The 20807-nt window shown below is 44.5% G+C and overlaps 1 protein-coding gene across 10 annotated transcripts in view; it reads left to right on the top strand.

Annotated features, from left to right (window-relative positions):
* ANKRD44 (ankyrin repeat domain 44) overlaps positions 1-20807 on the top strand; it is an 87437-nt gene that overhangs the window by 17588 nt on the left and 49042 nt on the right. For all 10 annotated transcript variants that reach the window (XR_011904257.1, XM_072341185.1, XM_072341182.1 and 7 more), the window contains exons 2-3: positions 12592-12675; positions 18576-18654. Coding sequence is in view for 9 of the 10 variants with exons in the window: in XM_072341185.1 (XP_072197286.1) it covers positions 12592-12675; positions 18576-18654 (163 nt within the window). In the remaining variant the exon portion in view is untranslated. The remainder of the gene's footprint in view (positions 1-12591; positions 12676-18575; positions 18655-20807) is intronic.

Here is a 20807-nt window from a genome sequence, read left to right as displayed (position 1 = left end):
CTCTTCTGTGGGCTGTACACTGAATGCACAGTGCTTCTTTCTGTCCCAGTCACATGAGCGTGGTGTGGCTGACATGACTTGCCTGTGCCATGGCAAACGTTTTTCCTTTTCCTCTTTTTATGCAAAGAAAACTAATTCTTTCCTGCTCCCGATCTCCGCACTGTGGAAGTTCTGTGTGGAGGAGCCTGCTGCCTGCAGGGCCCACACCCAACAGTGAGCTCAGCCTTCAGTTCTGTCCTGCAGCATCCTCTCAGCATGCCTTGGCCTGGCCTCTCGCTTTGCCTGCATGTAGAAGGAGGGCAAACACCAGGAGCTTTGGTGTTTGGAAGCGCTCTGCCACATGGCAGTGTGGTCCCTGCTTCACCTTTCCCCATTCCTTTGTTTACGCTGCGTCTGTGATGAGTATCTTATGCTTTTCCTGTAGGTAATAATAGAATCCTGGCTCAACCATTACAGAGTTGGGTTCTTCTTTCAGGAGGATGTGGCAAGCAAAAAATTAAATGTGACTTTTGTAAAGCACGTGTGACAGTACAGACCTGAGGGCAGGAGAGCAGTGGTCTGCAGCCAGCTTGGAATGTAAAGCAGCAGCAATACTCTTGGAGAGCCTCTATTTCCCTTAGCTGTGTCCTGCTCATGGGCAGCCTGGTAAGATCTCCTCAGTGCCAGCTTTTTTGTTCATGAAAAGACTGGCTTTGCTTCCTAGCATCAAAAAGCCATTGCTGTGTTGCTGATAAGCTGTGCCAGTAACAGGTGTAGGAGTTGCCATAGGGGTTGATAAGTTCCTGTCATTGATCTGATCCATCTTTGGCCTTCCGTCACCTCTCTTTTCCAAGTAAGTGTTGTCACTTGTTTTTTGCTGGTTCACGTTGTTGTGTCTCTGTCAATATGGAAAAATCGGTCTGCCTGCTTTGATGAAGGAAGCACCCTGCGTTTGGGTTGGAGTCTAAATTAAGAAGACCTATTGATTTTTCTTGTTGGCCAGAGCTGATGAGGTAACTGCATTTGCTTTGATGCAGAGCTTATGGGAATGTTGACCTGTCAGTCACTCTGGATATTCCTGGGAATCTGTAGGGATGCAGATGGGCAGATTCACAAATCAATACCAGTTATGAGTTTGCAGTCTATTGAATTGCCATGTGTTAATTGGACTGTGAGCTGGGACAGAGCCCTCTTGCCTTTTTTCCTCCCCACTCGATGCTGAAATGTGGCTGCTGCAAAGTAATAGGGAAGCATGTGCAGAGGAGAAACTCCCCAGATGAGTGCTGGTATTTCTGCATTAATTCCACTGCTGCAGTGAGACACACGGCTTGGTCCTTTTTTGTCTCGTTTCCTTCTCATATTCATTCATTCACTTTAGGCCTATAGGTCTTATTTTTGTCAGCACAGACTACACAATCTGACTCTGCTGTTTACAGGATTCCTATCTGCCGTGCCTTTTCATTATCTCATGGCTTTGCTTTGCTGCAGACTTCCGAAGCTATGAAGATGTATTGGCTTCTTTCTGTCTCACCCTGTCTGTGTCCGTGATGTTTTGGAAGCAAGACCAACGTTTCCTGGAGCCTCTTTTATCTCTTGTTGTTCTGCCTCTTGAAATATCCATCCTCTTTTATATTTGTATAAATGTTGGCTGTCTTATCCCATGAAATGTGCTGGCATTTATCCGTAACCCGCATTTACTTACAAGATTTATTCCCTCCTTGCCTGCAGAGTTTAGTCTTGCTTTAAATGGGACTCATTTGGATGGCAGCCTCTCACGCTGCCCCTCCAAAGCAAAGACTGCCAGCTCTTGTACTAACCTAAAATACAACTTTGGAATGAAGTGGTTTGAGTTGTCACTTACTTAGCACTGTTTCCTGCCTTCTGATACGGTTGCGTTCGTACATCTTGTGTTTTCAACTGTTTTCAGTGATTTCTGATAGCAGAAACTTCCTCCAGGATACCTTTGCTTCTCCTGTTGCTGCTCTGGAGGAAGTGATCTGAGCCAATGGATGCATTTTTGTCAACTTACCGACATGTTAGGGAGAAACTTCAGGGTAGCACAGCTTGAATAGTTTCTGACAGCAATTGTAACTGACAGCAGGAACTTTCTATTGACAAAGTATCAAAATCAAGGCATTCCTGTCACTGTCTTCTGAGAGGGGCAACCGCAGGAACAGCACAGTGCTGACTGTCTCTCACTGGAAAGGACGTTGCTTATGACTTTCAGGTGTAGTTCAAGAGCTGGAATGACTTTTCATACAACAGATTGATGATACCTAGAAGAGTGCTGTGCTTGTAGGCGAAGGTTCGCCCTGCTGTTTCTTCTCACGCTGCATTTTAATAGGTCTTGCTCTGTATTTGGAAGAGATGTTTTCAGAGTATCTGAAACTTACATGACAGTTAAGTGTCCCGTGTGCCTTTATGCTTTTCCCTACTGGTTACATGTGTTAATTTTTCTTTTTAATTATTGTCCAAGTGTATCTGCAGATATTTTGCAATGCTAAAACATCCAGGCACCAGTCATGCAAAAGCAGCAGAAAGGGTTCTGTGTTGGTGCATCTTGGAGATGCGTTTTCCTACTGATCTGTGAGGTCAAGGCCTGTCTTTTTACATACACTGTGTAGTTCTGTTTTGCTCCAGAGTCTGGAAACACGTTTGCCCTAGTGATGCTTTTGTCTTGGCTGAAATGTTATCTGATGCAAGGGGTGCTCCTGTCTGCTGGTCTGTAACAGATACTTGCCTTCAATACGATGCTGTTACCTGTTCTCATCTCCCTCTGGTGTCATCTGAGACACCGAGATCCTGCGCTTGAAACGGGGGGAGAACCACCCCTTGGGGATCTTTCTTTTAGACAGACATGAGGACAGGGCGTGGGAGAGACTGCCTTTTTAAGATCCGTGTGCTGTTTCCTAGACACTGTGCCTTTAAGAAAAACAAAAAACTAAACATTTTTTCTGCCTGGTGTCTGTGTGAAATCGTGTTTACCCTCCAGTGTTTATTAAACCTGAGTTAATTTTTCCTCCTTGCTCCTTGGCTGCAGGAGCCGTGCCAGCGGCGCTGTGTGACAGCTGGCAGCCTCCAAGCGCCGGGCTGTGGGCCAGCTTCCCTGGGCTGCCTCATCGGTGGGCCAGGGGCTGCTGTGCTGCTGGGGGGGCTCAGCAACCCTGGAGCGATGCTCTTGTTTAACAATAATAATTAGAAAGCCTTAATGATTCTCTCTCTCCTCCTTCCTGTCCGAAGGGCTCTTGAAACGAGGCAGTTAGCGTTGTGCTATCTCATGACAGCCTCTGATCTCTCAAACAGAGAAGATGGCTGTGCGTTACCTTTACTTTCGCAAGGTAAGCAGGAATTGCTGCTGCTTCTCAGCCCGGAGATGTTTTCATCAGGGCTGCCTTGGCTGAGCACAGTGGTGCGAGTTGTCTCTGCTGCTCCTCACAGCAAGGGCGGCTGTAGCCTGATTGCCACCTAGCCTGCAGGAATGGGGCTGGCTCTTGGTTTGGGTCCCAGCGCTGCCTTGGCTTGAGTGTTTGCAGACCTAGTTGGCAGGAAAACATTGCTATCTGTCACAGTCGAGTCTGGGAGAAGTTCCATCTGTGCTGCCCACAGACAGGTTACCAGGTGAGACCTGAGGGGCTGTCGGCCTTACGTACCAGCATCTGTTGGTATCAAGAAGGTGCTCAGTAAGTGAGTGTGTCTGACAGAGATGTCTGCGCTGTTGTAATCCCTCTGTTGCACATCTTTCAGTATCTCTGATGTTGCTGGCCATGTCTCCTCTGCCTCAGCTATCCCAGAGGATTCACCTGCAGCCCTGAAAAAGCACCAAATGCAAATGTGAAAGAGTACAAGAGCTGCCCTTGATCCAACAGTAAATCACTGGTCTGGGCTATGAAGCAGTCAGTTTTTGAGGAGCAACACCATGCTCTTGGAAAGGTAGAAGTGCAAGTTTTTCCAACAGATGAAGCATAGCTGCGCTAAGACCATTTCTATGGGTTGGGGTAAACACCTACAGGACGTGCATCCACACGTGAATGATATTTATGTGATGTTTCATTTGCACCAGCGGCCTCTTTTAACATCACATTGCAGGGCTGGGTGAGCCATTTTGGGTTTGGTTCCTCTTTTTTGTTTTGCTTCCTAGTCTAGACAAAATTGTATCAGTTGTCCCAAGTTACACCAGATTCAGTTCTGCTGTGCTTTAGGTTGTTCGGTGAGCACTAAACAACTAAAGTAAAAATAAAACCCCACAGATAACACTTTTGAAATCCCTTCCAAGCTTGGCTCCAGCAGGAAGGTTTAGTTAGGCGGCCACATCAGCAGAACTGAAAGTGGGACATCATCTTCCCTCTCCCTTAGCTTGCTGGTTCAAACGGAAGAGGTTGTCCTGAGCTTCTTGCTAACTTTTAATATTCAGCCAAGTATTACTCAGAGGAAATAAGAACTGTCAGTTCTCTTGGGGAAAAAAAAAGGTCTTGTTCTATGGTTCTCTTCTCAGCTGCTATGCTTGCTTACTTGTTTCCTTTCAGAACAATCCGATTAAATGAATCTGCCATGTAAGAGAATTGCACCAGTGTGTAGCAGGAACGTGACTTCTTGAAAATGAGATGAATTCTCTGGGAACCATGCCAGGCCTTGGGCTATAACATCACCTAAGTGTATGTAAGGTGCTTGTTTCCAGCTGAGGGACGTGATTTGCATTGGTCACAGTAAGCAGAAACAGCATTTTAGCTGTATTTCCTTGTCCACATCATGCTTTTCTAAGGAATTAAGCTTTGTTTAGAGTGGAGTTTTCTATGAGGTCATGTTCTTTTCAGTGATACGAATGCTGATCCAGGTCAACAGGTGAGCCCTATGTGGCAGGTTTGTCTGTCATCAGTACAGACTGGATTAAAGCTGGTGTTCTGATAGGGAAAAGCTTGGTGTCCCGTTATGTGTCCTTCGTGCCTCCCCAACTACTTTGTGAAAATGAATTTACAGTGTTTAGGAAAATTCGTTTTATGTGATACACTTTGTCCAGAATCTTTGTGGAGGAGGAAACATCAGCTGACACTCAGGGTCGACTCTGACTTGACTGAAGAACCCAGGATAATGACAGGAAGAGGGCTGTTGTCCCAAAGCTCAGACAGCTCTGCACTGTGTTAGCAGACGTCTTCAAGCTTTCTCTCCTCAGAGTACTTGAGGAAATGTTTACAAGAAATCCGTCTATCGTTGGCATCCTTTTATGGCAGTTATTTATTTTTCAAGGCAATCAAATTGAACAAAATGTTGTTATTAAAGCGCTTGTTATAAAAGCGGAGGTCTTAAACCTGCTTTCTCTCGGACCCCAGTCTTTGAACATATTTCATGTTCCTGGCAGAAATATGTTTCCACTTTTGCAAAGCTAAGCTCTGAGAGCGAAGTGGAATCGCTTCATCTTTGTGTTGATGTCCAGAGCTTTAGCAGCGCTCCAGTGCAGGGCACAGCAAGAACTCTGCACTGCAGTTTTTCTCATGCGCTAAATTTAAGTGACTTCAACCCTTGCAGGAGAGGATGTATACATATATTTTGCTCCATTTCAGAGTTCCAATGTTGAAAGATTACTTGGTAGTAAATAAAACATAATTTAAACGCTGAAAAAGCAGTAATAATCGGTGCTTTCTGAAGTGAAGCAGCTCCCTCCTGCCTGGTTTAGAAGGAGACTTCATCCATCGATAGGGTTTGATGAACAACACGTCTTTATGTGATTCGGGAGAAAGAGCAGTTAGAAGTTGATTCTGCTCACAGTAAGCGAGGGCACTACAAAGACTGATGGTGCCCATTAAAAATGAGTCATTTCTGCAGGAGAAAAAACAACGGCCTCACTGGGAGCGACAGCAAAGAAAATGAGGTGCAGGAAATGAGAGTGCAAATTAGACAAAACTGGGTGAGAAGATACGAAGATACGCGTACTGTGAAACCAAAGCAAGGAGGAGGTACCCTGGAATCGATATTTTGCTTCTATTGCGTCTTATTGAAGAACGAATGGATCCCTGAGAGACTCTGAAGGGCCCAATGTCTTTGTGTTCCTGGTGTTAATTTTTACCACTCGTTAGGTTGCTTTCTTCTTGACGGCTTGTTAGTGGCTGCTTTGTTCAGTGGCATCTTTGTGGAAGGGGTGGGGAGGTGTTTTTTCCCCTGGTCACTGTGCCTTCTGTGTGACTGGGGTGTTGGTTGGGGTTTTGGTGTGACACGGGACGGCAGAGGGAGTAAGTGCTAGCAAGAGGCTGGAAATTTGGCTTTTGGGGTTATTGGTGGGCCTGTAGATGTCAGTCCCAAAGCGGTGATGCTGTATAGACTTGGGAGTGCCTGATGCAGAGTGGTCAGGCACTGGAATGGCTGCCCAGAGAGGTGGTGGAGTCACTGTCCTTGGCAGTGTTCAAGAGGCATCTGGATGAGGAGCTATGAGATCTGGTTTAGTGGTTTGCTGTAGGTATGGCAAAGGGAGGACGGTTGGACTAGATGATCTTGTGGGTCCTTTCCACCCTTGTGATTCTATGATGCTCTGCTGACATATATTCCTTTTTTGGATGGAACTGAGGGTACAGAGGGAAGCACAATGATTTTTACTATCTTTCTGTTTGCTCTGTGCTAATTCCCATTAAGCCATCCAGTTGCTGTCATGCAACCTTTCCAGCTGAGCTATGTGAGGGTTCTTTGTGAATGTGCAAAACCAGGGCTGTGACAGCGGCATGAGAGCTGCTGGGCAAATTAATGCTGGTAATTAGCTGGGCAACTAACCTGGTTGTCTTCCTTGGAACGGACAAATCTGGCTTTGGGCTGTGCTTAACTGCGCTCATCCAGTCTGCGTGGAGCCTGGCTGGAGGCTGATGGGACATCCGGCTGTGATTGCTTCCCCCTTATCTCTGTCAAGCACTGCTCAGCGGGCTTGGAGCATGGGGTGAGCAGCTTCTGCTCTCTTGATGCAGCAAGCAGAATGAAGCTGGAGTCAGCCCCCGGCGTGCGCTCAGTCATTGCCTCCTACCAGGACAAGCCGTGCCATGCGGTGCTTATGTCATCTCAGGCGGGCTGGGCTGCTGGAGTCAGACACAGCCATTTAGAAACGGCCTTTGATTTTTTTCCTTGCTTCACACAAACCTGCCTGAAGTATTTCCTGAGGCTTCTCTTGAAAACTGTGTCAGAGCAGCAAGTTAGGTGGTGACAGCTCTGTCTGCAGGGTTGAAATGTGGCACGGTGACACTGCAGCATCTTTCTAAGATGCCCTCGGTTAGAAATGTCTTGCTCTTGGTTTGCTGAGCTCCATTCAAATATTTGATGTCGCTCAGTGTTTGGTTTTTTTCTTCCTTAGTAGAGGCATAAGGAGTGTTTTACAGTGAGAAATGCTGAAGTGCCTTCTAGGACTCAAACAGCTTTGGGGACCAGGAAACTGGTGTTGGATGCATCAGAAATGTATCCCCTCCGTGATCTGTGTGCTGCTATGGCATGGAAGGAGATGAAAGATTTCCTGTTTCGCTCTGCTCTTACTGCTTTATGCATTTGACCTTCTGTGTTTGACAGAATATCCAACTTTGAAGTCTGAATTAGTTTATGCGTGAGGCCAGTGAAGATCCCGACTGCCCTCCTGGGGATATCTGTGCAGAGGCAGGGGGCTGCAGGACCAGCATCCTGCTGGCTTTGGCCTGGCTGGGTGCGAGCTCTGGGCTGTAGCCTCAGGTATGGGGTGGCAGAGGGCAGCTTTCCAGCTCAACTTCCACTTCAATTTGGGTCATTTTGGAACTGCTGGATCTGTCGCCATCAGATCCTTCGTGCTTGGCAGATCTCGAGCTGGTTCCTGAACTGCAGCCAATTTGGAAAGCATTTCAATTTCCATTTCATTTGTTTGGCCTGGCTACCTCATGCTGCATTCATCAGCAAAGGTTGATTTTTACATTCTTGTTTCTTTCTTCCTGTCAGCTTTAGCAATTCAGCTGATGATCAGTATGAGGATATTAGGATGTGTTGAATCAAGCTAATCTGTTCCAGATTCGAAACAGAGGTACAAGATGTGCTTGTGCTGCTGTGCGGAGGAAGAGACAAAATGTTGCTGACTGATCTTTGTGCTCACGTGTTGTTAGTGGAAACAACGCTGTAATTGGCCTCAGGAGACAAACACTGTTAATTTGTATTTTATACTTGCTGGGCAGAAGGTGAATGTGGGAGATGAAAACCTGCTGAGGATTCTATCACTTTATGGGAATGGTGAGGAGACTGAAGACAAGATATGGGAGTATGTGAGTTCATGCTTCAAATTGCATCCTTCCTGAGAGGAACCTCAGTGTCTGAGCTCATTGAAAGTGAACCACAGCTGTAATTACCTCCTGAACCAAATGGGGTCTGAAGGTCCATTGGGACTGCCATGTGTCAGTGTGTTTCTCTCCAGTTACTTGCCTCCCCTTGAAACTTCTGTGATACATTGATACATGCATTTTTATTGATTTCAGCTGAAATACCCCTAGCACCATGTGGCACGCCATTGAAATGAGCTGCCCCTCCGTGATGTAATACCCAGCTGGAAGGCTGTGCAGCCTGTGTTCTTTGCTTTTGTATGGGATTGTACTGTGCTGTAACTTGGCGTTTTTGGGCTCAGCTTTGTGTTTATGTCAGTGTGAAGTTCCTTCAGGCTCTCTCGCTTTCATATGCTCAACCCCTTGACTACTGAAGCCTGCAAAATAAAAGAGGACCGACTTTCTCTTATCACTGGATTAGATCTGTTTTTGGAGTGTACTTCTGCAGCTCTCGCATTGTAACCCTGCAGTGGAGCAGGGTGAGTCCTGCTTGCAAGCAGCCATTTGAGTTCTGTGTGACTTGAAGGTTGAAAGCATAAGATTCCTTTTTTGCACCGACCTTTTAAATGTTGCAATTAGTTCTCACGTCCCCTTTAAATTTTCTTCTGGACAGGCTGAGTCGCTTTGATTTGTGTGGATTTTCCTTGTAATTCACACTTAAGAGCTCCATCTCTGTCCCTTCACATCCCTTGAATATACGCTTCCCCACACCAGGTGCCGCCCCCCAGCTGCAGCCCAAGTATGGAGGAGCTCTTTTGGGCTGTGCAAGCTGTATCCTTAACGTCAGGTCTCTTCCTTGAGTAAAGCATTGGGGTGGTTATATGTTCTGCTCCTGCCCCCGGAGTGCTTGTAGCCACTTGTAGTTCAGAAGTATCTGCGCAGTTCTTAAGGCACGCTCTGCTTCATGGCTGTCTTCTTGGTGTGTGTGCATTTGTTAATATAAAACAGACGTGGCTAACCTGCAGCTGTCCTAAGCGTTTTGAGTAAGATCTTACAGGATCAGATGTCACTTTACAGTGCTCTAAATCAAAGAAATGAAAAGGCTTACATTAGAGTTCATGATGAGTATCAAGGCGGGCTGAAGCGTATCAGACGCAGCGCTCCCGGTGTGGATGCAGTCCCTGCGCATCGCTGAGGGCAGGTTTTGCTGTGCTGGAGGCTTTGCTGCTCCTGTGGTTGTGCAGAGCTGTGCTTACCTTGCCAAGGAGGAGGGTGGCTAGTGGTTTCATAGCTGTAGAGCTGGAAGGAGATAAGCTTGCAGCGTTTCCGTTTCACCCCTTTTCATTTATTTTCTTGTTGAAACTGATAAAGTCGGGTGAAGGAAGGCAGGATGTCAGAGGTCCCCAGAGGACGTGGGGCCCCCACTGTGGGTGTGAGGGGAAGGCCGAAGCCAGCAAGAGTCTGGTTGTTCCCCAGAGGATTCTCCCCCGCACACAGGGTTGTTTTTAGTTGGTACTGTGTACTTTGTAAGCTGTTAGGCAAGAGGCAGTTTGTATCAAGACAGAATCCTAACAAACTTTGAAATAGAATCAAAAGGGCGAGAAAAAGTGAGGATGCCATTAGATCAATTATCTTCAAGCCAGTCTCACTGGGCTGTTTGCAGCAGGCTTTTCTGTGCTAAAATGGGAAACGAATGTTGGCGAATCGAACAAATGTTATGCTTCTATATTTGTATTTGTCCCCTTTAAAAAAACGCGTTCTTATTCTAACTAGTCTGTGGCATGCTTTGTCTCCTTTTGATTCATGTGACTTCAAAATGGTATTTATTAACTAAATTTCCAGTATGGCCTACAAGAACTTAAACCCCGAAACAACAACAAAAGACAACAACCCAAAGGATCCTCACATTGATGCCAGTGAACAATCTTCAGTAATGAGAACGAAGGAAAGGCCATTGAGCGAGCACATTTAAACTTAGCTTTCTTCCTTTTTAGAAGTGATCTAAATTTAACGTGCCCAGAGTTATTTTGGTGCCTTAACTGATAAGTCTAACAGCACATTGTCCACTGGCAGCATATTCCGTGTGCAGAAGAATTCCAGGATTCCAGGAACGGCAGGATGTAACCTTTCCTTCACCTGGAAACATAAGCAATTCATGGGGCAGCTGATAGACATCGTAATGAAAAATGGGAGGGAGCCAGGAGCTGGAGCCAAGGCAGCAGCTTGAAATTGGCCTGCCAGGAGGCTTGCTTTGCACTGCCCGCGCTCATGTGTCAGAGGTGGTATGAGCAGAAACACCGGGCTCGGTCTTGCAGTGCATGTGGAGAAGTAGTCTCAATCTTTCCCTTTTTCAGTGCCTAAATATATGTTGCAGTTTCAGCTGTCTCAATATATGGTAGCACTGTGTCCCATTGCTTTATGGTTTCCTTTCCTTTTTCACTCCTGTGCCGTGTGTGGATCGTCTTAAAATCTCCAGCTCTAGCAACACAAGAATGAGGCAAAGAGAGGCCAAGTTTGAAATGGTTTGGAGAGAGTGATTGGAGAAGGGGGTAGAGGGAGGCAATGAGAGGTTGTGGGGAGGCAAAGGATTTTGGTTGCTTGCTTATGGGAAAGGGAACGAAGTTTACTCTGGTTTGCACATCTCTCACTAAATGATTGATCGACACCATGTTTAATTATAGAATCAGCTCTGTGTCTGGGTGGAGGTGCAGTGTGCTGTGGTTGGTCTTGCTATGTTGCCTTGCCAGCTGAGGAAATGTGAGTTCCCAGATCCATCCAAGTGCTCAGTTCAGTAAGCTGCTTTAATGCTGTTAGAGCAAGCTAGGGGTCAATAGATAACTTCTTTTCACTTTTTGGTCATCTCATCTGGGGCTGTGGAAGCTGGGAATGCAGCACACTGATAGTCTGCTGTTCTGTGTGCTGTCTGTGGGACGTATGGAGGATAATGAGGAGTAATGGGGAGAGTTATTTTTGTTAGCTGCTGCTGTATATTTTCAGAAAAACAAATGTGAACCCTCCAGCTAAAACTCTCTTAAAGAATTTGAAGGCTCTGGAGAGCTGAGCTGATAAGACAGCTGTTTGTCACTCCGTGTACCCTTATTTAATTCTTGTAATAGAGACACATAAGCTATGCTGTGCTTGCTTTCTGTTTTCTCTCCGACTCAAGTGCTTACCAGCTTCTGAACTTGAAAATTGCTTAAGGAAATGCATTCACGCTAATGGAAGAACCCACTGATGATGCTGTCGTGGGTTTTAGACGTGATTTTGAAAAGAGGTATCATACAGGCATCATACAGATGCTGACAGGTCTTAAGGCAATTGGGGTGAAAAATTCCTTAACAGCAATATGCTTCTTAATTTAAAACTACTGCCTTTAAAAACAAAGCCAAGCTGCAAAATGGTCAAGTAGGAAAAATGGCCACTTAGAGCCAATTGCACAGCAGTGACTCGATGTGTATTGACCTATGCTGGTTTTATCTGTTTTATGGTCGTGTACAGGCTGTGATCTCTCTCTGCCATCTTTCCCTCACTGTTTTATTTAGCAGCAATTGATCCCAATTCGAGGAATTTGTATTAAGTCTGTCTCATGGGGAAAAAAAGAGCTGAAGGATGAAAGCCTTTGGAAGGATATCCCAGTGAAGTGGCATGGGTTTTTTTCCTTACTCGTAAAAACTGCTGCAGTACACAAGGCCACAGTGCAATGAGGCAGCTGTGGTAAATGATGCCATTTTAGTTCTTTTTCTATCAGAGGTGTGGCGAGAGTGGAATTCCAGCATGAATCTTTCTTAAGGACGTAAGGGATTAATGTATCTTAAAATAGACACCAACAATTTTAAAAGTGGGTTTTTCAGATGTGATTATGATGAATATTGCAGGGAAAAGAATGGGGATAATGGTATTTGGGATAACTTGTTTACAAGATTGTTACATTCCTCAAAGCCTGGAGAGCTGCTGTGGTTTTATGTGCTCAAGTAGCCAGGCACACTTCCATTTTGCAGGGTTATTTTTAATTCTGGTGATCGCATGGCACCACAGATGGCTCTTGTTGGTTGCTGAGGTGGGCAGTGAGCCCCCAGGCTGGCTGGCACCTGCCTTGAGGGGAGCGGGGGGTCACTGCCTTTGGGGATGGGCAGCTGGAACAGGGGCACCTCCTGTTTCTAGCATGTGCTTATCATTAAGGGACAGGTAGCTTTGTAGTTTGTCCCCACCTGTGGCTGTGTGGTGCAGCAACTCCACAACCACAGCACTCCTTGGCCCTGACGGCAGCAATGTCAGTGAAAGATTCATGAGCCTTGGGATAAATAATATGTTATCTTTTAAAGCTGGAAGGAAACATCAAACCCATAACAGTGTACCTTCTCCTTTGTTTTACCAGCCTCCACTGGTCCAAGCTATTTTCAGCGGTGATCCGGAGGAGATACGGATGTTGATCTACAAAACTGAGGATGTCAACGCCTTGGTATGTGAGTTGGGATATGTTTGTGCTGGGATTTGTGAGCACCGTGCCTGTGAATTTTCTCGATGGCAATGCTAATAGCAATTAGCACGTGACAGAAGGGAAAATATCTTAAAGTTAGAGGCTGGGGGCTTCAGTAGAATCCTCATTATTCATCTGACATATAATTATCTCCAGCAGGTGATTTTAAGTCTTCTAAATGTATGGTTCCCAAGCGTGCAGGTCACGGAAGGACACTGTTTTGCTGCACGTTGAGAAAATGAATGAAAACAGCTGAAGGCTACGTGTTTTCATTCTCTGTAGAGCTTCCTTTTTGAAGGAGTCCTTGCAAATCAGGAGCTTTTATTCAGCATCTGGCTGCAGTTGAAACAAAGCTTCACTAAAGGTCTCAGCAGTGAGGGGTAAGGAAGCAGCATCTTGGCCACTGTTGGCCCACAAAGGAACTGCTGTTCTTCAGATTGGCTTGTTGTAGATAGAGCAATGGTGAGCAGCTGCAAACAAGTAGCAGTTAAGTGTTTTAACAGAGGAAAAAACTTCCCACTTGAACTTTATCTTTTTTGCATGTTTTCTTTTGCTTCCTTAGGCTTTTTAAAATTCGATTTGAGCTTAAATCTGTACTATTAGAAATGAATCCTGCCAGTCTGGACTACACTTTGTGGCCTCTCAAAGTGGTGACAATATCAAGCAGAACCGGAGTGGTGTTTTCCAGGTGTTTCCTAGACTTTGGAATCAACCTTCCTTTTCTTCACGTCTTTCTCTGACGTAGAGCCAGTAGTTTGTTCAGAGCCAATTCCAGCAGCTTGGCCTGGTGCAGCCACGGCACCGCAGCTTTTACAGGCAGGCAGAGTCCTGACGGCTGGATCAGAGATGCAGAAAGGAGCAGGAAAGGTGAGCGTGTGTTCAGTTCTCTGTCAAGTGGACGGAGAGATCTGCTGCTGTTTCTAATGAGGAATTTGAGGAGAGGAGGAAGACCTCGACGTGAGGCTTTCCTTGTGATTTACTGCCTGCTTTCTTGAAGCATCTTCTCAAAAAGCACTTGCTTAAAGCATCTTCTACCTTGAGCTTCCTCCATATTTGTTTTCTCTGATCATCTTAAAAATTATATAAAACGCAAATAATAATAATAATAACAAGTCTAGGTGAACATGATAGTCCTAAAATTTCCTCTGTATTTTGTGTTAGCTTTTCAAATAGTGTTTCTTGTAGCAGGTTACAGTGGGCTTTTCAGATGGTTTTATATCCTTTGGCTGTGCTAGTGATGGTTGCTAGGGAGATGCTCTCATCTGTCAGGTGCAGTGTTAAATGCTGAATATGTGTTTTATAGATGAGCATCATAGTATTTAATGGAAAGAGTCAGTCGAATGGTTTTGCCTAGAATCCTGTTTAAATTAGTAGCAATCAACACAACAAGTTCTGACTGAGCAGCTCTTTTGTCTTTTGTAGTAATTAGAAAAAGACCAGTTAATCCCAAGCCTGAAGATTGTGTTTTGAATAGAGAAGTGTTAAATGCCTAAGCTGTCACTAAAGAAAGATCAGAAGACAGCATGTTTTGCCTCTGTGCCGCCAACTGGCTATTTGCGCTTACATTTCTATTTCAAGGGTGTTTTTAATTACTTCCATGGTAGTTTCTCTAGTGCTTGGGTGCTCACGTGAGAGGAAGCTGATGCTGTTTGGCAGTGCTTTGTCCTTTGTTGGTTGTTTTCCTTTGCTGTGTTAGTACTGAAATAATTGAAACGCAAGTAGAAGAGGGAAATAAAACTCTCTTTTTGCAGCAAGTTTTGGGGATTTCTAATGTTTTATAGATTATATCTTGGAGTTTTCAAGGAAGGTAGAAGAAAAAGCCCATGGAGAAACCATGCAAAATGAGTGAAATACGTGCACATTTCTTAAGAGAAAATTTACCTTAGAGGAAGGAATTAAGAGCAAATCAGTTCAGAGGGTTACTTTATTTTCTTTTCTTTCCTCTGGCCAAATAAGTAAAGTCTTCCCAAGCCAGGAAGCACATGTTTATGAAAACAGCTGCTTTCTGTGTGCTGCTATAGTTCTGACTTCTGTTTTGCAAGTGAGTTGCAGCTGCTTGGCTCAGAAGCGTGTTTTCAGGTCATTCAGCAGTCACTTTGACCTCCTCGTTTCCATGCTGTGCCTGCGGGTACGTGGTGCTGCTGTGCATCAAGGAGACACGGGCAGCGTTAGATGTGGCTGGCGGTGATCAATGCTGTGTTGTAGAGGACTGAATATACTGCTTCCCTGGTAAGCCTGGGCTGCCTATGGGTAGCATTCAGCAGCCTGCCCTCCCAGGTTGTGTGGGGCACGAGTTAGCACCATGCAGACCACTGAGTTAGTTTCAGGCAGGAGAATTGAAGGGGGGATCTTATCAGAGCTTATCAACATCTAGTGGGCTGGAGTCAAGTGGATGGAGCCAGGCTTTTTTCAGTGGTGCCCAGTGACAGAACAAGGGGCAGTGGGCACAAACTGGAACACAGGAGGTTCCATATGGACATGAGTGTGACAGAGCACTGGAACAGGCTGCCCAGAGAGGTTGCTGAATCTCCTAATCTGGAGGTAGTGAAAACCCACCTGGATGCTTTCCTGTATGAGCTACTTTGGGGAGCCTGCCTTAGCAGGAGATTGGATATAGACAATCTCCAGAGGACCCTTCAAATCTTCATGATTCTGTGATTGTGTGGTTTTGTCTCGTTTTCATTCAAGCAGAGGTGCAGAGCCAGCAGATCTAGTGGGGCTGCAGTGACTCCAGGGGCCATGGTGAGGTAGAAGACCCTGGGCATTGCCTGCCCTCTTCTATGGGATACGGCACCGGCACCGGCTGAGACTGCAAGGCCCTGCACACATGCATGGAAGTTATATATACTTCTGCAATATTACTAAGTGTGCTTCTTGGGATGGTGCAAATGTTTGACAGTGCTAGCGTGCACATGTTTCAGATTCTGCATGTGAAAGGCTTTGCATGCTTAGGATAGCTAATGTGGAAAACAGCTTGTCGTTTAGTGTAGAGGGACATACTTGACTTGGGACAAAGAGACAAAGCCTTGTGGTATTTCAATCATCTTGGGAATCAGGCCCCTGTCTTTGCTCTCATCCAAGAATTTATTCTTTTGGCGCTGTGGAGTCTCACAGGAGATAGCTTGTTACACCTGTAATTGAAAGGAGAGATTTTGAAGAGGTATGGCACCCACAGCTTTACCTCTAAGAATAATTTAAGTAACAAAAGGCACTGAACTAGTAAAAATCAATTTATCATTGCAAAAATCATTGGAGAATAATACGTCCCCCAAATCATCTCATCTGAACAGCTGATGATCTGAACAACGGTTCAAATCTTGTGCCTACTTTGAGATATAGGCTATGCTGAGGACAAACTGCTGGCCTGTTTCTTAATGTGCCTGAGCATTGTGCATAGGGTGGTATGATTCATGTGAGCCACTCTTCTGCTAACCGTGTTCACAGTGGCTCCGATCCAGTAAAACACTTAAGACTTAATCTGTGGTGCACCTTATCAGTGCCGCTGGGATCCCTTCAATGGTTGAAGCATGTGTTGAGTGCTTTTCTTGTTGAGGCCTTCTGCTCTTGATCACCTATTTGTAAAGTTCATTATTTCCTTTATTTGTAGTTGATAAATAAAGCAGTACAGGTAATGTTAACTCTGCATCATCTCTGAGAAATGGTGTAAGCCCCTAGTAGGGTTTTGGTGAGACTGTTTGTTTCAGCTTCTCTTTTAGCCATTGTTTAGCTTATCCTCTGTCTCTTACTGACCTTTCATTCCTTCAAGAGCTGCACTTGAAGCAGGCCTGATTATTTGTCTTGGTGCCACCTGTAACTCTGTTATCACTCCTACCCCCCTCCCCCTCTGCTTTCCTTGCTTCATAATTTATGTTCCGGTTTGGGGCATTGCCAAATTCTCTTGCAGAAACGACAGATTTCCTTTTTTAATTCCCATCTCATTTTGTAGCTTTCAGTCTTTACATCGGTGGCTTATTTTTTTCATGATGCTTTTAATGCCTGTGTGACAGAATGACACCTGTAGCCCAACACCTGGACCAGGTGCAGTGCCAGAGCTTTGCAGACCTTGCTGGAGTTGGTGGTGTCTCTCATGAGGACACAAGTAGCACGGTGGGACAGACAGGCGGGTGCTCCAGTTCCTCTGCGTTTCTCTCAGCTTTGAGTGCAACGTAAACAGGAACTCGAGAGTTTTCCTCTGCGGAGTTTCTCAAGGCTCAGCAGCAGACATCTTGTTGGCGTTTCCCACCGAAGCCCAGAAGATGCTGCCTGGAGGGCTCTTGTGCTCATCTGCCCACACCGTACATCTTTTCCTTCTCCTTTTTATCCTATTCTTTGTAGTCTCTGTGAGGATGAACTTGCTTTTGCCTGGCTGAGGTAAAAGGAAAAGGTTTTGGATTTTGGGCCTAAAACTTGCAGAAATCAGTCTTAAGTACAGCTTCATGATGAAAACTTTTCTTTCTCTGGAGGTTTGATTCTCATCTACTATGGAAGGATTTTGCATTGCTTTATAAAAATAACAGCTGAGATTACATGCAGTTAGATGCTACTCCAGTGGTGGAAGCATTCCTCCCGTTGTTCTTTTCCAGGTTTCAGACCCATTAGTATGCCTTTGGTTTTAAATTGCTACTGCAAAGCAGAGCGTAAGGGTTCTACTTATCTGTTTTCTGTCCTTTCCTCCCTGGATGATCAAACTTCTGTCAGGCTTACAGTTCAGTACAAAGTATTGTTTATTATCAATTCAGCAGTTGGTAATAACGCTTTGTTAAAGCAGCTTTGGTTCCTTGATGGAAAAGACTTCTTGTTCTTGCATTGGTAGCGTTCAGCTTCAAACTGTTTCAGCTCCGTTGCCAGACCTGGCAGTGCAGCAGGAAGCTGTTGGAAAATTTATCACTGTCGGGTATGACAACTATTAGAAAAACTATGCTGTACTAGGAGAAATTTGTGCCTTAAAATGAACAAGGTAAAAATAACTAAAACTCATCCTTTTCTTGTGCAGTTCTTCATGCTTCCTAGTAAATGTAGTGCAGTGGATAGCATTTGGGTAGGCAACGAGGTGCTCATTTGTTCACATTTATAGCATACTCTGAAGATAGTCCAAAATAACTTGCAGTTGATGACTTCTTGGGCGTGTTAAAAGAGTTATTTTACTTGACAGACTCAGAGGGATATTTCAGGAGAGTGCAAATACCGGCAGGATTTTTCTGTTTGCAGGAGGTGGTAAGTTTGTTGCCAGCATTAAATGATGGTAGGCTGGAACTTAATAAGTCTAATAAATAAGTCTATTTGAACTTGATGCATTAGTGGTGAAGAAGCCAAAATGATTGAGAACAGAGGTAGAGCAGTATGATAAGTGGTATTAGCTGTTGTGATTTGTTGCCCATATCATCACATTAAGCAGTTTCGTTTAAAGGCCTACGTTCTGGAGTTACCAGAATGAAGCAACAAGAAAGGTTTTATGTAAACACCGTGTTTATTACATATGAAATCATAAGAAATCTTGAAAATGTAACTTCTTAATTCTGAAAGCGACAGGAATCAAGAGAAAATATCTGTGCTTTTGAAGTTGTTTGCAAGATAATTTGTTTTAGAAGTTTAAAGCTGCAGACCTAATTGGTAATATTTTTCTAACTAGTGTTTAAAGTTTCATCACTGTGTACAAGTCCATTTCTGTCTGCATTAGTCAGTGAGAGTAGATGGTGTACAGTTACCTTCCAAGACTATGAGAATGTCATTGAGTTTTGTTCTTTCGGTGGTTAAACTTGCAGTTTTAATCACAAATAGAAATAGCAGTAGAAAAATACGCACTGTGTAAAAACACATTGCTCGCTAATACTAATGCTTGCAGTCATCAGCCATGTTTTGTAACTATGGTCTGTGGCTTTTAGGATGCTGAGAAGCGAACTCCTCTTCACGTTGCGTCATTTCTTGGGGATGCAGACATCATTGAGCTTCTTATTTTGTCAGGTAAGTTAGCACCTGTAAATACCTTCACATGCATATCTTTGTGTGATGGTTTAAACGCTTTATTGGTGGGTTGCCAAAAGACTCATCTTTCTAGATGCTCTGATATCTAGCATGAGTTGCAGTAATACTTAAGTCTTTTCTTTAGGTAGTTTTGGTACATGTAGTAGATTCACACCAGCCATTTGTGTGTTCAGGGCCCTAAGACCAAAAGGACCAAGCCTTGTTGCTTGGCAGTAGCACCATAGGCAATGTGGCTGTCAGAGTGTCCTGTGCCCTGCAGTCTCTCTCCGGCTGCAGACTCTGCTGCTTCATGGTCTTCAGCTTTATTGCTTGCTTTACCTCCTCTCTACCTGCATTGCTTTTCATTTTGCGTAGACCTTGTCTGCTTGTTGAATAAATGGAGGGATGGACGAGCAGATGTTTTGAATGTTTCTTTGAACAGAACCAGCCTAAGCTTCAACTGGTGAAGGAAAAAAGAATTCATTTGCTGTAGCTGTGTTTTCTTCATATGTTTTTGAGGATATTTTGAGTGATCTTAATTGTTTAATGAAGGTAACTAGTTTGACATCCATCATAGATGAGGTTTTTTTGCTCTAACCCTCATGGCCTCAAAGTGATTTAAATGAACATCCCTCTGCTGGCAGGTTGTGCTTGGTTGTTGTTTCATTATGTCAGATGCAAGCAGTCTTTTCTTCACTAGGAGATGGAAGTTAAACTTAATTTGTGTATGTGTTCTTGCAAAGTGTGTCATTTGTAACGTGCTGTTGTTTTGCTGTTGTGTGTCTTTTATTCAAGTTTTGCAAATAACATCACGGGCAATATCTGCATAAATAGAAAGGTGGAGCAGTTCTGCTGATTCCTCCAGTGAATCTCAATAGCATCATAACATGTCCTGATGAAGGCAGAGTGCATTCTGCTTCTTGTTTTCCATTGTGTTCCTAGTGATAGAAGGAAAGAAACTTCCTTGTGTTCTTCTGGGACAGTTTGTAATCTCCTTACATTATGTATCAGTACTTATATCCAAGAGCAGGTTTGGAGGAGCAGGTTTATGAGTTGTTATAAACACGTTTTTGTTACTGGGATCTGTGATCTAGGCTCTGAAGAGAACAGCGGCGTCTTCCTTTTGTTTCACTTCATTGCAAAATCGTAATACATAGGAGCATTTCGTAAAAGATTAATCATAAAATGAAGTCTTATATCAGCGGAAAAGCTTTGTTAGCTGACTTAAAATGAGAGGGTGTTTTTACTGAGCGAGAACGCAAAAATGCTTGCTGTTGGAATCAAACAGAAGTATTCTCAGCCTCAGTAGAAGCTGGGAGGACTGGCAACCCACTGCATTTTGTACAGAGCTCAGGAGAGAACTGAAATGAAATATGCCTGTTATAAGGTTTGTAGTCCATGAACTGGTGAAAGCACAAATAATTGTAGTATCTAATGAACAAAGTTTCTGCCCAGATGCTCGGAGTCATATCAGAAATGGCTTTTTAACCACTTCAATAGAATGTGTTTCGAATTGACAGAGGAGGTGCAATGCTCCCTTAACTATTATAAATCATCTCAGTCCAGGGCTAGGTGGATTTACACCAGCTCAAAGATCTCACCCATAGTCATGTGAATTAAACTGGAGAAATGTGTTACATGGTTTTGTTTTTCCAGGCTATATGAAAGTTGGCTATGTAGAACTTAGAGCACTTCTCCTCCACCTCTTTTCTGTCTATGAGAAGCACCGTGGTAGCCATCACATGTGAATGAAGTTCCATACGATGGCATTTTCATGGTTGTGTCAGAAGAATTGTCTGGGTAAATCCAAGCTCCACAGTTACGTGTGCCTGTACCTCTCCTCTTCCTGGGCTTAATCTGGTGCTGAGGGCAGAGCGAGTGAGCTTAGTTCCTTATCCTCTGTTCTCCCAGCCTGTGATCTGGGCAGTACTACTGTATCTTACTATTTCAGAAGGCTTTGAGCTACTTGGCAAGAAGATTATGCACTGGGGGGTGTATGTGCAGTATTGACACCCATTCTTTCTGAGTTGTGCATAGATGAGGAAAAGGACAAACCTCAGCATGGTTTGGAAAGGTTCCTGGTAATCCCTGGCATGCAGATTTGACAAGACTGTCATGCGTTTGGCAGGTTCTGGACCAGCCCTGTCGTCTCA

This window comes from Excalfactoria chinensis, chromosome 7, assembly GCF_039878825.1.
Source record: "Excalfactoria chinensis isolate bCotChi1 chromosome 7, bCotChi1.hap2, whole genome shotgun sequence".
NCBI classification, from domain to species: Eukaryota; Metazoa; Chordata; class Aves; order Galliformes; family Phasianidae; genus Excalfactoria; species Excalfactoria chinensis.
This window is presented reverse-complemented; position numbering and strand designations above follow the sequence as displayed.